General features: G+C 43.5%; 1 protein-coding gene across 16 annotated transcripts in view; it reads left to right on the forward strand.

The window, feature by feature from the left end:
* The first annotated feature begins 2427 nt into the window (after positions 1–2427).
* Positions 2428–16483, forward strand: part of KIFC3 (kinesin family member C3) — a 34258-nt gene continuing 20202 nt past the window's right edge. For 2 of the 16 annotated variants that reach the window (XM_083452881.1, XM_083452875.1), the window contains exons 1-3: positions 2455–3822; positions 4029–4490; positions 14323–14480. In XM_083452881.1, the coding sequence (XP_083309007.1) occupies positions 14468–14480 (13 nt within the window). In that variant the 5' untranslated portion in view covers positions 2455–3822; positions 4029–4490; positions 14323–14467. Of the gene's footprint in view, positions 3823–4028; positions 4491–14319; positions 14481–16483 lie in introns of those variants that run through there. The other 14 variants (XM_083452876.1, XM_083452868.1, XM_083452879.1 and 11 more) reach the window with 13 other exon arrangements.

Genomic DNA, 16483 nt, shown 5'->3' on the forward strand with positions numbered 1-16483 from the left:
TGCATTCGTGTGTGGCAATTATCTGCAAAACAGTGTGGCTTACATAAGACAACTAGCACCCATCTTTCACATGAGGATTCTGCTTATGTGTCACACTCTGCATGGAAGACGCCATGGCCCAATCTGAGGAAATGGTTTCTGACATGGTACAATAATATATCAATTTTTGTTTTGAGGAATTTCTACCTATGCAAAACATGGTTATGGACCATGTGTTTTTAATGGCCTTTTCTGTGATAGAACCTTTATTTTGGAGGTGCAGATGGTATAAACTTGACATTCTGGAGCCAATCTAAGGCCCACCTTTTTACCTGGGATCTTATGAGTAGCTAGATGCCTATGCAACTATAATGTGGTCATAATGTACTGCTGATTATCTGTTACAACTGATTGTTTCGTTGGGTTTGTTAGATGTTTCTTTCTTTTATTGTTTATCACTGTTGGGTTTTTTAACAGTTGTACCTTGGTTTTTGAACAGAATGCATTCCGGAAGTCTGTTCGACTTCTGAAATGTTCAGAAACAGAGGTGCGGCTTCCAATTGGCTGCAGGACGCTCCTGCAGCCAATTGAAAGCTGCAGAAGTTGTGCTGTACGTTCAGCTTCCGAGGCAAAGTTCGTAAACTGGAACACCTACTTCCGGGTTTGTGATGTTTGAGTTCCAAGTTGTTCGTGAACTAAGCTGTTTGAAAACCAAGGTACAACTGTTACTGTTATTACCAACTCTGGGATTCACACGAAAGGCAGGATATTATTAACTAAATACATGCAATGTCAGGCTATAGTCTATTTCATATAACACTTGGTTCTAAAAACAGGCAGGCAGGAGACAGGTTAAAGCAGAAGTTTTGCTCTGGCTTCAGATCAGGTGAGCTAATGATAAGGGAGGTTGTGCTCACCCTGTTTGCCAAGGTCTAGCTCTTAACTTTCTGAAGGTGTACCTAACCTTCAAGAAAACCATTCTCCTTGGGGAGGGAGACTACAGCTCTTTTTGTACTGTGATAACTTGGCCACAGTAGTTTACAGACTTTCCATGTGCCCCTATTTTCCAGGGATGTTTCTGATTTAGATAAGCCATCCCAGTTTCTGATTTCATCCTGGAATGTCCCACTTTTCTTAGGATGTCCCTGTTTTCATTGGAGAAATGCTGGAGGGTATGGAGTTATCCAACCTCTGAGCCATCTGAAGGAAATCTTGTATAGGGAAGGTTTTTTTAATTTTAAACAAAATGTTTTATTATGTTTTTATATATGTTAAAAGCTGCTGAGAGTGGCTGGGGCAGCCCAGTAAGATGTATAGGGTATAAACAGTAAAATGATCATTATGGAATGGGACGTCCCTATTTTTATTGGAGAAATATTGGAGGGTATGAGTTTATGCTCTGATAAACTCCTGCCTGAATTACTGCCATGTGCTCTACATTGGACTTCCCTAGAAAACACTTCAGAAGTTGAACCAGTGCAGAATACTGGGATCACATTACAGACAAACCTTGGTTCCTGAAGGCCTTCGTTACTGTACTTTTCAGCTCCTGAACGTCAAAAACCTGGAAGTGTGTGTCCGGTTTTTGAACATTTTTCGGAAGCCAAACGGGCTTCTAGAACGGTTTAAGTTCGACAACCGAGGTTTGACTGTGTAATAATCCTGAAAGCACTGCTCTGGCTGCCAGTGACTGGTGGTGCCAGTACAAAGCCCTAAATAAGGCCTAAGACACGTTCCTTCGAGGACTGCCTTCCCCACAACCAGCCAACCCAAGTTTTGCCAACTGCAGGGGTGGGGGACCTGCTTGGGAGCTGTGGGACAAAGCCTTCTTACTGGTAGCACCCTGGATCTACTTTTGTTTTTAATGCTGTGTTTTTGCCATCTGCCCTAGGCTCTCAGGAGGGAGTGCTTAAGAAATAAAATAATGGTGGTGGTGATGAAAGGGCTTATCATTGTTTTTAATTATCTTTTGAATGTTATAGCTTTGAATGAAACAGCAGTTTTAAACTGATAATTTTACTGCTTTATTCTGTTTGCTAATCCTTTTGTGTATTTTGCTTTGCATTTTTTACAATTAACATTTTTATGAAACAAATAAAATCATACAATAAACATGCCCCTCCGAACATTCTACCACACTCCCAAGGTGGCTAATAGAGGCCAGGATTTGCCCAGGAAAGTAAAAGCACCGCTGTTCGGGTAGGGGAAAGAACAGCGGGAGCTCCTCACTCCCACTGAGGCAAATGAATGCCGTTACAGTATTTACTGGTGGCGCGGGGGAAACCAAAGTACCCTTGCCTTGGCTGGCTTTCGCCGCGCCCAACCCACTCACAGGGTGAAATTGCAGGTTTCTTTTCCAAAAAAAACCACCCCACCCCATGCCCGTGTGCTCGTCCCCGGCGCTTCCTCAGGAAGGCCGGAGCAGGCGGAGTTGCCATGGCAACCAGCGGCAAGTAGGCGCTCGTTCCTTGCGAAGGGGGCGGCGGCGGCGGCTCCCGCTCTGGCTCTGTCGGGAGCGCGCGCGCGCGGTAGCATGGGCTGCCTAGACAGCAATGCCTCTGCCATCGGAATCTCTCCCTGAGGCGCCTGTCCCGGGCCGGGCCTTTTTCTCCTCCTTTTTCTGACTGACAGGGTGAAGGTGGGCCTAGGAGGGAGGTCGCTCGGGGACGCTGTTTCTCGGCTGGCAGACAAGCCGACGACGACAACGTCTTCTGAGGGGGTGGGAGGGGCGGCCACGTGCGCGCGAAGGATCCTGACGAGACGCGAGTCAGCCCCGGCCACGCCTGCCTCGGAGCTCCGAGCGAGGCGGGCGACGGCTCAAGAGAGCGTTAGCTTTCCCTTCTCGGTGAGGGCGAACCTCCTGACTCGTCAGCGGCCGGACGCAACGCCAGGGACTAGCGCCGTGGCCAGTTTGAAGCGGCTCGCCGAGGAGGAGTTTCCGCGCGCATTCGCCGCCGCCGCAGAAACAACGAAGGAATTGGGGAGGTGCTTCTCGCCGGGCCTCTGGGCGCCGCCCGCGTTCGGGACGTGCTGGCTCTCCTCCGGCGTTGGTGACCGCGGCGGTCGGTCGGTCAGGCTTCTTGGCACGTCTGAACCGGGCATCTCCCGATTAGCTTGTCTGCAAACCTTTATAAGCTGCACCCTTGTTGCCCATTTCGGGGCGTGGCTTGCTGTTGGAATGTGAGAGGCAGGGCGGCGGGGGAGCTTGACCCGAAACCCAGGAGGGGTTCAGCTGTCTCCGAGTCGAAGCAGGCTCCTGTTTTCGGAAGTCTCCGTCGACATCTCCCTCTGTCTCGGTAAATGTCAGGCTGGGAGTCTGGCAGGACAGCCCCTTCCCTCCTTTAGTCAAACTCTCAAGAGCCGGCCCGAAAATTGCCCTGCTTAAAGAGACAGAGGGCTGCCTGTGCCTTCTGGCAGGAGCTGATCCTCCTCTTGTGCTTGTCACAGGGAATCGGCACATCTAGAGCCCAGGTTTGCGTTTCTGATCCCGAATGTGCTAGTCAATGGAGTAATTCTGCAGAGGAGACAATCAGCAATCCTAGGGCCACCAATGAATTGCAAATGGAAAAGAACGTCAGGGAAGCCTCTGCAGGATTGGTATTCTAAATTGAACTTGTTAAGGTGCCCTTTCTGATTACTGCCAGTTCCAGTAGGTGGGCAGAATAGGCACACAGGGCAGCGAGCTACGGTTCCGATGAGTGTTTTTTAAGCCTCCTGTTCAACCACTGACTTTGCTCACCGGAGTGACATCTCAAGCACCTTTGTGGTCAGACACCGCAGAGTGAACAAAGGCTGCAACCAGCATCCCGCCCCGAAACATAGGTTGCTAGCTACATTTTTCAGGTGGGGAAACAGCCTTACTCATTTGCAAGTACAAAAGTGTCTAGTGGCAGGCATTGAGTGCTAAAAATGCATCTTTTGCAATCTACAAAAAAAGTAGCACTTAATTCTGAGCAGCCGAGACATCTGTGCATCTTGTCTTTGTTTACTAACTTCTGGGATTTTGGAACTGTGCCTCCTGTTGAAATACCTGTTCTGTTTTCTTGCAGATGCCTGCCTTAGAATCCCACGTCATGACCTGGGACCTGCGTGAGTGAGAAACTTGCGGGGGAAGGCACCTCCTACCAAACACAGTGTGAGTGTTGCCTTTTGGATCATCCTCCATGCCTCCTCCACCCTTTTTCTCACTGCTGCTGCTGCTGCCAGGAGCGACTCAGTAACCAGCACTGCTGCATTTCTGGCATTCCATTCTAGATGCCACAGATGAGTGGAGGGTTTCGGAGGAAGAGAGACTAAAACAGACACCAACAATTAGGCAACTCCAGGGCTTGGCAGACAAAGGTGCTACTGCCAGGCTGGAGGACGAAGACTTTTGTCCCTACTCTTTCCTCCAGAGAAAAGTTACATTTTAACAGCATTGGAAAAACAAATCATTGGCTTACATTGGAGAAAAGCACGTGGCCTCACTTTGTCCTTGTGGTTTTGTTATCTCTGGCAGCAGATAAAGCTGGGTAAGTGCATTTGATTTGATACATTTTTAAAGGGACTGGCTCCTATTGAACTGATGGTGGCTGTTTAGCTTGCCATCTACACGGTGAGTCAGAACAGCATCCTTTTTCGGGTTCCTTTCTACCGTTGGGATTACTCTAGGGCAGACTTCTGTAAGTTGATGTGCTCCAGAGGTTTTGGACTTACTTACATCTGCCTCACCTATATTGTCTACTCCAGCAGAGCTGGTGCTGTGAGAGTTGTGACCCAAAATATCTGGCATGTATCAGGGTTTGGGAAGGCTGCTCTAGGGCTAGATGCTGAAGCTCAATTGAGAGAGAAAAACAAATAGGGTATCTAGAATTTTCACATGTATATTTGAACCTCTAACTCTTACGTTCCATATTCTCTCCTGTTTCCTCTCTTAAGTATTAAAAACGTATCATATACAGCAAGGATGACAATCCACTAATGTCACAATATGTCGGAAATTCTGGCAAAGAGGAATGTACAATTGGACCAGAAGAAAATATAGGATTACCCTTGAGCTATATTTTTTTCCATCCTAGTTCTGTGCAGGGCTTAAGCTAGAGTTCTCCAGAGCTTAGCACCAAAATCAATTTTCAGTGCCAGAACTCAGTCCTGAAACATGTGAAGCTGTAAAGGTTAGAATGCCTCTGAGCATACACAGAGGGCCTTTGGTCACTAATGAGTAAACACATTTGGTCTGTGGACATTTGGGATTGGGGCAAAAGGCTTCAAGGTCAGAGACTACCTTTCAGGCAAGTTTAGGGATGGCGCGCTATGGTTGTGCATTTCTTCACTGCCCCCATTACGGACTCAGGAGAGATCTGTGGGATCCCTTTTCTGTCTTTCATAGAGAAGCAGGGAGGAACAGAAAGCACTGCAAGTGTGTTCACTTTTTCTTAATTAGTCACATTCTTTTTTCCCTCCTTGAGGAAACTGAGTAAGATGCATAGGACCAACATGTGTCTGACTGGTATGTGTGGAAATAGTTGAGTGATCTGACATTGGGTTGGCTGTGTTTTCCTAATAGAACGGTCAAAGATTGTCTGTACCTTTATGGCATTTTTTTTTTTTTTTACTTTTTGACAATTAAAGCATGCTTCAAGCAACTAAACTAAAATAATACATAGCAAAGCATTAATTCCATTCCTACTGGCATTGGAAACAAGAATTTTTGGTCATACACCTTTATAGTAATGCTATCGTTTTTATCTGTATTTCTAGCTTTCATCACAAACTGTTTTTCATCCCCACAACAGCCCTGGGAAAGGGAATTGTTTAATAGGTAGAGAGTGTCTGTCCCCTTGTTATGTCCCTACATGGCATGTTAGATGCCACCATATAATAGGATTGCCTACTTTAATTGATTCAATCACTACAATTAATTGACTAAACTTTAACTGCAGATTGAAAATTGACTTCCTGTTAATCACTGGGAATAACAATGAGCAAATATTACTGAATTCACAGCAGTGAAAAGCCATTCAGCCATGGATGCCCCACAAACTTGTTCTCCCATCCCACCCTTTGTAATCTAATGGATTTTCCTTCCAGTTTGTATCCAAAGCTAGCAAAGAGGGACACTTATAGAGTGGCATCACAAAGGCTTATGTTCTTAGTAGCATTGAAGGCAACTGAAGATTGCAGTCAATGTCAAGGTGCCTTTAAACCTGAATATTTCATAATGCTGATAGTTCTTGACCTCTCTCAAAACCATTGTGATTCTTTTATGCAACTGTTGTGGGAAGTATCCCATTTCCCTCAGAGTTTGATGAAAATTAATAGTTTGCTTCTGTCAAGATCCCTCAAAGGCAGTTTCATCGAGGTTTTATTAATATAGATATACTTTTAATCAGGCCAGGTGATTAACAATCCTAATAAGTTGGCAGTTCTACCTGATAACATGGAGCATTGATGGTAGTCACTGATGTCTGCACTAGTTTGTTCCAGCCTCCTATCCCAGTACCTTTCAGTGTTCCTTGAAAGCTGCAGATTGGTTTGTTGATTGTGATTCTTGGCCTCTGCACTAGTTTAATTGATTAATGCTGGCATCTCTGCTGATATATGGTTGCAAAAAGCTGTGGTGATTATTTAGTGGGATGGCCTTTCTGCCATATTCATGTGCTTCAATAAATAGTTTGTCAGAGTGTTTCTCTTATAGCTTCCAGTGGCACATGCACACATTGTCTATCGTAAAAGTAGTAATTTGATTTCCAGTTTGGTTTCCCACCTATCCCATACAAGGGGAATCTTACTGGGTGGGGTCACTAATTCCTGGATTTCTCTGTGGAAAAATACAGAATATCAAACCTTCATAATACAGAATAGCAGAACATTTATTTCTATTGCTTTTCCCTTTTAAGTTTGCCCTACAGATCTAGTAGTGTCCATTGTGTATAATATATCACTCTTCCCAGGAGCAAGGAGGAATTACCGTATTTTTTGCTCTATCAGACTCACTTTTTTCCTCCTAAAAAGTAAGGGGAAATGTGTGTGCATCTTATGGAGTGAATGAAGGCTGCGCAGCTATCACAGAAGCCAGAACAGCAAGAGGGATTGCTACTTTCACTGCGCAGTGATTCCTCTTGCTGTTCTGGCTTGAGATTCAGAATATTTTTTTATTGTTTTCTCCTCCAAAAACTAGGTGCGTCTTGTTGTCTGGTGCGTCTTATAGAGCGAAAAATACGGTATATCTGAGACTGATGTGCCTCTATGTCTCCTCTCATAAGTACATAAAGAGGAGCACTGTTGAATCAAGTCCAAACATTATTTACACCTCATTTTCCATTGTGGCCAACCAGAACTCTAAGAGAAGCCAAGCAGGAGATGAGTACGATAGCCCTCTCCCATTGTTGTTCCTTAAAGACTGATATATAGAGGCCCTTCCTTCACTTTCCATGCCCCACCCAAACAGCCATATCAGTGTGTGTGTGTGTGTGTGTGTGTGTTTGCGCGTGCACACTGGGTGCCTAAGACACAGACATTTTGTAAAAGTTCTATGATCTCCCAGAAATTCTCTCTCTCTCTCTCTCTCTCTCTGCTCCCCCCAAGAAGGATAGAAGTAATATTTGAGTCCTATCAATTCAGCAAACATGTATTTATTTTATACAATTATAGCTTCAATGACTTCTCTAAAGCAATGTGGGGCAATGTCATTTGGAAAAAACGCTGATAATTACCTATTAGCTGCATTCCCCTGCATGAGTCTTAAACCAGTGTAGGTTTGTTGTGCCTCAGAAGCATGAGCAGCTTTTTCCTCTCAACAATGTAAAAGGTAGCTATAGATACCTTTAAAGCCTTTGATTATATAGAAAATAGGTTTCTCCTGTATCTAGCACCACAAATAACTAATACCATTAAACCCACTTACCAACCCTCTACAGCTAAGGTTAGAATAAATGGCTATGAATTTAAATTATTTTTTAAAAAAATCTAGAGGTACTAAGAAGGGGAAAGAACACCTAATTAATTTATGGTTATGGAAATTATGGTTATTATGCTGTTTGACCCATTAGCTGCAGCTCCCCACTTAAAACAACTATTTTGAAACTATCAAAAAGTGGCAGGTTTGCAAATTATTTATAATAAAACTGCATTTTATAGCATTCCTCCACTTAAAATACACAATATAATAAATCAGGGATTAAAAGTTCAAATTCACCTGAAACACCTTTGGTTTTAGAGGTCAATATACACTTACTATAAAGGTAAAGGTACCCCTGCCCGTACGGGCCAGTCTTGACAGACTCTAGGGTTGTGCGCTCATCTCACTCTAGAGGCCGGGAGCCAGCGCTGTCCGCAGACACTTCCGGGTCACGTGGCCAGCGTGACAAGCTGCATCTGGCGAGCCAGCGCAGCACACGGAAACGCCGTTTACCTTCCCGCTAGTAAGTGGTACCTATTTATCTACTTGCACTTAAGGGGGCTTTCGAACTGCTAGGTAGGCAGGAGCTGGGACTGAACGACGGGAGCTCACCCCGCCGCGGGGATTCGAACCGCCGACCATGCGATCGGCATGTCCTAGGCGCTGAGGTTTTACCCACAGTGCCACCCGCGTCCCAACACTTAGTATACAACCCTTATAATGAAAATAAGGGTAGGGGGAGGTATGATGTGGGAGGTGGGGCAGGCCAGGTAAGGGGCACACTGCACGGGCAGTTAGTGACTGTAAGAAAACTAAAATATTTTTAAAGGTAGCAAAATTTCAACCTATCAGTTTTAGGGAAAACCCTGACTGCGAAAATCCCCCCCCCCTTCCCTTGACCCAACTGATTTGCTAATAATCAGGCTTGTTCTGGATGTAGTGGAGTTTACTCAGACTGCTTGTCTAAGGTCAGTGGTTGTTCTCATCCTGAGCCTAGGGGAATTAGTGCAAACACACAGTCCCTTGTCTTGGGCCCTGGTGCTGCTGGGATTAAGAGTACGCCGTATGTCTTGGTGAAAATGGACACGGCTGCCAAGATGAGCAAGCACTGGAAGTGAGGAGGCTGGTGTGAGGCCTTTCCATTTCTGCTGTCTCTGGGTGCCAGCCAGCCAGAGTCTTACGAGCCTTCCAAATGATAGCTTCCTTCCTCTCAAGTGTTGGGACCATCCCATTCTCCTGCCTGCTGTGCTTTCTTTGGGGATCTGGCACAGGTGCCTGACTTACACAATCTTGGACTGGTTGGGCTTCTTTCCTTGCCAGTATTTCTTCTGACTCTTCGGTCTGCTGTTGGATGACTCCTGATTGCAGCAACCTGTCTTGTCAGCATTATTGAGATCAGACACAACAAAAAATAAAGTTCTTCAAAGAGATTTTCTTTTCTGTATCTAGTTTCGCATCTGATTTGTTGCAGCCTTTTGTTTTATTTATTCAGAACCCTGTAAACTTGCTTTGCTTCTAATTAAAATGCATCCTGATGCACATAAAATGTTTACTGTAAATTAATGCTGAAATTCTTCAGTCTTCCCCAGGTGCATGATGCGACATCTTTAAAGAGTGATCACTTCATTTGCTGCTATTTTGGGCTGTGCTTTCAGTGAGCCTCATAGAAGCAGCTACTCTCACAGCCTTAGTAGTTGAGATAGATAGGTGGGGGCATGGAGTCAGGACAGCTGTTGAAGCTTGGGTGGGTGTGGCAAACCAGGTGCTGAATTAAGCAGAGGATCAGGAGAAACAAAGACACAGGCTGGTTTTATGTCTAGTTTATGGTCATAGCGCTCTTCGCTGTCATGCATGCCTCAGTGACCTCCAGGTTAGATTTTTGTGGTGCATTTTCTGTGGGACTGTGTTGCAGATAGCCTATAGACTTTGGTCTGCAGTGCACCTTCTTGTTTATTAGCTGGTGTTAGGTGGTCCAAATGCAAACTACAGAGCCCTATGCTCTCTGATTTACAAGCCCCAAGCCTAGTGTTAGTAAAGCTCCTTTCTGCAGGTATCTGCTGGGCGATTGAGTTCCTCATTGGAAACTAGGTTGCACAGCCAATCCTGCAGGCTTAATATTCAGTCCTGCTTTTTGCAGGGATTAGCTGCGTGATCCAAGTTTCTCACGGAGAACTAGGTTATGTAGCCAATCCAGTAAACTTGAACTCACCACCTATCAGCTCATAGGTTGTGTAGTCAATCCTTCCTTTTTGTAGGGATTACCTGCACGATCAAGTTCCCCATGCAGTCAATCCAGCTGCATTTCTACATGACTTCACATAGGATGTGAACCAAAGGTTCCTCAATCCTACTATAAAACTCAGAAAGTAAGGTAGACATTTGGGTTAAAATATGTGTTTGAAAAGGCAAGTTCCAGTTCATTTTATAACTTCTTACTTTATATATTCCTTCTACCCTTTCATTATATTTCACCAGATATGTCAATTTCACAATAAGCAACACTTTCCATATTTCATTTAACCATTCAGCAATGTATGTTCTTTCATATGCTAGTCCCTTTGATTCTTGCAGCTATTAAATTAATTAGAAAGTTCTTGGAAATCTTTTATTACAGTACATCTTATTACAATGACACCAGTTGAGATGATAAATGATAGAATGAATGACTTGGAATTTGTTCTTCCGCCTGGTGAAATATTATAAAATACTCTTGCTGTCTTACTGCTGTCTGTGGATTTTTTTAATCCCCTTTTCTCATCTTAAAACATTTCATCTGTGAACTGCCATGAGATCTTTGGGTGCAGGGCAGCATACAATTAATAATAATGATGATGATGATGATGATGATAGTAATAAACCAAATAAACAAACAAACAAAAATAATACTCAGAGGAATCCAATTGAAATTGACCTAAGATAGTCATTAATTTTAATTGCTCTACTCCGAGTGGAACTTATATTGGATACAACCCAATGCTAAGTATGAGCAGTATCTTCACTGCTGCTATTCTTGCTTTCCATGACATTTAAATATTCTTTCATATTTTATTAGCTTCTATTTTTTATTCACAAGCAAGTACTTTCACCTGTATAAATCTCCCAGTCTTATCACTAGATATTTATTTTCTTTTTTCTGTGGTGCTTGTATATCTGACATTATTTTGCACATTTGAGTCCTAATATTATTCCCTAGAAGATTTCTTTTCATTCAGCTTATAACCAGGGCATTTTTCATAACATTTACTTTTCTGTAAACTTGAGCCTTGCAGCTAAGTTCATGTGCATGTGGTATCATCCTCATATATTGTGAATTTACAGTATTGTGAAATATTGTGACAGGGCCTTCTCAGTGGTTGTTTCCCATTTGTGGAATGCTCTCCCTGGTGAGGTGTGTTGTTGACTTTTAGGAATAAGTTAAAAGCATTCTTGTTTCCCCATGCAACCCTGAAATTACTGGTAAAACTGTGTTTTCTAAATGTTCTTAGAAAAACATGTTTAACTGTTTTTAAAATGCTTTTCTACTACTCCAGGCTTCCTCAGACTCTGCCCTCCAGATGTTTTTGGCCTACAACTCACATGATCCCTGGCTAGCAGGACCATTGGTCAGGGATGATGGGAACTGTAGTCTCGAAACATCTGGAGGGCCGAGTTTGAGGAAGCCTGTACTACTCTGCTTTGTTCTTAGGTTTGCTGCCTGGGGCTTCTTGAGGAGAAAGAGCAAGATATAAGTTGTATAAATAATAGAAAGGATACGTGTGAACTTTAGAATGGTTTCTGAAAATTTACAAGACACTGTTTTTTCCTGTGACAGAAATTTGTATTGTGCTTCTCCATGCATTATTCATGCATCCTCTTGTGTCTTGAAATCCGAGAACTTATTCCATGGAGTTTCCTAAAGTTAGTGCCTGCATTTGAAACTGGGCCTGGTGTGTCCTTGCTGGGTCAGTAGAGAGACAAAAGACTTGTTGAATCTCTTCTTCTCTACAGCTCATGAGAGATGCCTGTGTCTTGGGTTTCAATGGGAAACTTGCCATTCTTCCACTGACCTGGACTATTTTGAGCTGCAGGATTTGCAAACTTCAGAGAAATGTTGGCAGATTGCCAGAAAGAGGAGGGGCTTGCATGCCAGCTTCAGATACTAGAAAACATGGAAGGAGGTAGCTTTTTGACACTAACTATACTATCTTTGGTGAGATTTAGTCAGATGTGCCTTTGAGATATATATTATTTTTAAAAATCTAGTGTGAAACAACAGGCAGAATTTGAGCAAATAATCTTTTGAGGTTGCTATTCTGCTACTGTATGCCCATCTTCTGACCATGCAAGTGAAGATGACCTTGAAGGATTTCAAAGTCAGAGATGAAAGAACAAGACTACCTTGTCTTAAAAATGTAGCAGGGTATTGTTTCTCCTCTACATGATCGCGCGCACCAGCTCTTGATGGAGCTTCCAGCAAGTATATACCTTACATTATTGTTTAAGAGGAAGTCTAGCCAAAGCGTTCTTCCAAGGAGTCAGTGGAAACATTGCTTGTAATTTTTTTCTGTGCCATTCTGAGTGATGCACTGTCCATTCAGGAAAGGAACTATAAAACACATGGGAAAAGTCTGCACACCCACACTCACACACCATCAATCATTGGTAGATTGGGAATGTAATAAGTGATATAAGTGGGTTCTTGAACTGGTTTTTATTGTAGTGTAGTAGCCTGTGGATAGCAGTGGGAGAGGAATTGCACTGCCACAGTAGCTGAAGGAACTTGAGTGCTCTTCACTTCTGACAGTAGCAACATCCTGGAACAGATGGCAGTGAGAGTGAACAGACAGCAGTGGACACAATGGCTGAAGTCATACTTCTCTTCATGTGGTGGAGGAATTTTCTCCTCATGGTCAATGTCATAATCATTCTACTTTGAAAAAAGACAGGTGAAATGGCACAATCTGGTATCAGTGTTCAGCTGCCCACTTCATTGGCATGGGGGCTGGCAGGCAAGGGAATGTGCTTGTGAAGAGAAACAACATTTTGGGTAACTGGGCCTGTGTCTCTAGATTGCTGCATGCAGTTTGGCCCTTGGTTTGTGGGAAGAGGTTGTAAGAAGCAGGAGTTGCAGTAGGAAAAGTGCAGGGGGAAGGGGAATAAAAAGAATGTGGAAGCTTGTAGTTGGGCATGTTTCTTGCAAGGGTGTTAAGCTGATTTTCCACCCATCCATCAAATTATTCTAACGCAGTGCATAGAAAATTATCCTGTACACCCCCTTCACTGGGCTGTGGTAGCAAAGGGAGTGATAGGACCAACACATCTGGATTCCCTGTAATCCAATGGATAGTGGTGGTGGTTTTTAAAAGTGGTGAGAAGTTCAATATGACTTTATCAGAGTGAGTTTTTCCATCTTTATAGACCATCTTTAAAGTATTCAGCAACCAATCTGCTTGTTTGATGGGTTTCCAGATTTTAGAGGGCAAAGTAAAGACAATTCGCCCTGACAGTACTTTCCTCAGTGCCCATAATGTCCTTTTGCCCAGCTTCAGCAGCTGCTTCTATCAACCAAGACAGCCAATCTCAAAGTACAATGCTGCCCATGTGTCTTCTGTGTGTGTGGTGTAGTGGTTAAGAGCGGTAGTCTTGTAATCTGGTGAACCGGGTTCGCGTCTCCGCTCCTCCATATGCAGCTGCTGGGTGACCTTGGGTCAGTCACACTTCTCTGAAGTCTCTCAGCCCCACTCACCTCACAGAGTGTTTGATGTGGGGGAGGAAGGGAAAGGAGAATGTTAGCTGCTTTGAGACATCGAATAGGGATAAAGCGGGATATCAAATCCAAACTCTTCTTCTTCTTGGCACAAAAAACCTCGCAGAGGAAGTTGTAGCTATGCAGATAAATGTGGGTTGCTCTTGTTAATAAGCAGGCACCTCCCTGGAAAGTTTTAGACTTCAAGGGATGGGAGTTCATTTCACAATGTTCATGTGGCAGAATTGGATGTGCCAAAGTGTTTCTTTCGGTGCTGACAAATGGCAAGTTGAGAAAATAGTTCACACTTACTGACGTTGTAGCTAGTGTTCTACTCTCAGTAGACCCATTAAAAACAATTGATAACCAACATGGATTTCCATTAATTTCTATAGAAATAATTTAGCTTGGGGCAAGCCTTAATCCCCTCCCCCCATTAAACAAATAACACTCCGGACCTACGGTAAGCAAGGGCTGTCAACTATAGTGGCATAATAACTATGCTAACATAGTATTTTTTCTTACTGTGGATCAAATATAGGGAAAAACCAGCAACCATTATCATATTTGTCAGGCAGAGAAGACGTAAGATATCATCAACAACTTTAATTGATGACAATTCCCCAGGCACTTGAATCATGAATTATTTGCAAATAGTTCCGTATTGGGTTGGGAGTGTCTTAGTGCTGTTGGTATTATTAGCATGCCTCCCATACAAGGGTTTCTATCTTCCCAGCAGGCTCTACAAGTCCAAGGTGTGAAAGGCCAGTTGCCAGGTGAAGACTGAGGGAAGCGTTGGCTCCATTGCCAAGCTGGGCACAAGACAGAGGCTGGCAGCTGTTGACAGCTGCTGCGACATCCTGGAGCAGGAAGCTGACGTCAACATGGATAACTCAGGTACAGCAGATGCACAAAACCTGTGCCCGTCTTGGTTATTTGGGAAAGACAGTCTGGGAGCCGATGAGGCATAGTGACTGGCATGTTGGATTTGGACTGGGGAGGCCTGGGGGCTGATCTGTTTGGTCAGGAAGCATACTTGGCACCTTGGGGCAAGTCAGGAATTTTCCATTTAAGCTCCCTGGCAGAATAAAACAGGATTCCTGCCATGTGTGCTACCCTAAACCCCAAAGAGGGAAACAGATTGGAACCCAATGGGTTAGTTAAGTAGGTATTTAAAATGTAAATGTATTTAATTTGTAATCACTTTTTGATTGGAGTCCCCAAAGCAACATTAATAAAATATGACTTAAAAAATATATATGAAAAAAATGGATCCATATGGATATTGGAAACAGAATGCTAAAATAATTAATTCAAAGAGGAACCAAAACACAGAAACCAAAAGAAGCAAACACACCTTCCAGATGTGGAAATTGGAGACTGTTTAGTTTCTTGGAACATGGGTGGGGAAGACAAAGTGAGTGGAGTTTTGAGCGGAGCCAGCACCTGAGCAGACCTGTGATGGTGTCTGTCTGCCTCCTCCTCCTCCTGGTTCTCTTGCGAGGCTTGCTATGTGCTTGCTATGGGGTTTATTTGGAGGCAGGGGTCTGTATGGAAAGGGACAGTTTATCTGAAGTAGGATTAGTTGTACAGTATAGCAATGTCTTTGTCTGCTTGCCTCTCTCTGATCATTAACATACACATCCCGGTTGATAGGATAGGATACTAGCAGGGGGTGTCTTCATGCAGATATTAATGCTGAGCCAGTGACTTATTGCAGGATTTGTCATAATAAGGGTTTAGTGTCGAGTTGGCAAAATCTGTTCCTTCTTTTGCTGTGAATCCTCACATAGGGTGTGGTGATCATCCCCCTCCCTCCCTGTCTCCTTAGCTTTTGGTTTTATGTTCATTGTCCCTTGATGGTGTATGTTGATTAGGAGGCAAGTGAGAAATGAGAGTGCTGAGAGGCTGTTTAGTTCTGCCACTCTTTTGCCGGAACTATGTGTTTGGTCCTAATGTTGTTACAATCCAGATGAAGACAGTAGGAATGGTAAAACCCCTAACAGTGCTGTCTTTGAATTCTGGAAATAAGTATTTTGCAGTAGTGTAACTGGCCATAATATTATTTTAAGATGTTACTTTAAAAAGTACTTTGTTTATCATATGAAAGAGAAAGAGACTATTTGAATGAGAGTTGATGTTGTTGCTTTTAAAAAGCCTTTTTAACAACCCGAATTTTCCACATTTTCCACAGTATTTTTTTGGGGGGGGAGGTGTCAACAGAGCAACTGGCTTTCTCTCCCCATGCCCTCTCATCTGAAAGGAAGTCCATCATTGCCCTATGAATTCTGTTGAAAGTTCCATGCCGTGCACTTGATATGCAGCTGCTTATTCTTCGGAAAAGCCCATGTGCAAAAGGCAAAGGACATTCCATGTGAAGTTTGCAGTGGAAACTTGAACTCCAAACTATGTCAGCAGTGCACTAGCAAAAACTAGTCTGAAACTGTGTCCCTTTGCTGGAGGGATTCAAGATGGTGTATGTGTGCAGACTTTGAGTCCCTTCTTTCAGGTTGAGCCATTGACCTTGTTCACACACCGTGTAAAGCCATAAGCCATGGTTTACTGTGCGTAAGCAAATCATTCCTTCTCTCAGCATACACTGAGAGGAAACAAACCATGATCACTGGCTTAACTATGGGATACTGTGATGTGTGGGCTTCCTCCACCTATTTCACTCCTATTTTTGCTCCTCTGTTTTCTTTCAATGCTGAACTTGTGGTTTACTGGCCGAGGACTTTTTTAAAGTAGAGTTTCCAGCTGCACAAATTCCCTGTCAGACATGCCACACCATAAAAGAAAAGCCAAATGAACACAAAGCATTCTTTTCTCCTATGTGCTGTGTTAGTAGCGGTTTCTCCCCAGGAGTCATTATTGATTATTCATTTATGAATTTGCCTTAG

This window comes from Podarcis tiliguerta (genome assembly GCF_965153285.1).
Source record: "Podarcis tiliguerta genome assembly, chromosome: 8".
NCBI classification, from domain to species: domain Eukaryota; kingdom Metazoa; phylum Chordata; class Lepidosauria; order Squamata; family Lacertidae; genus Podarcis; species Podarcis tiliguerta.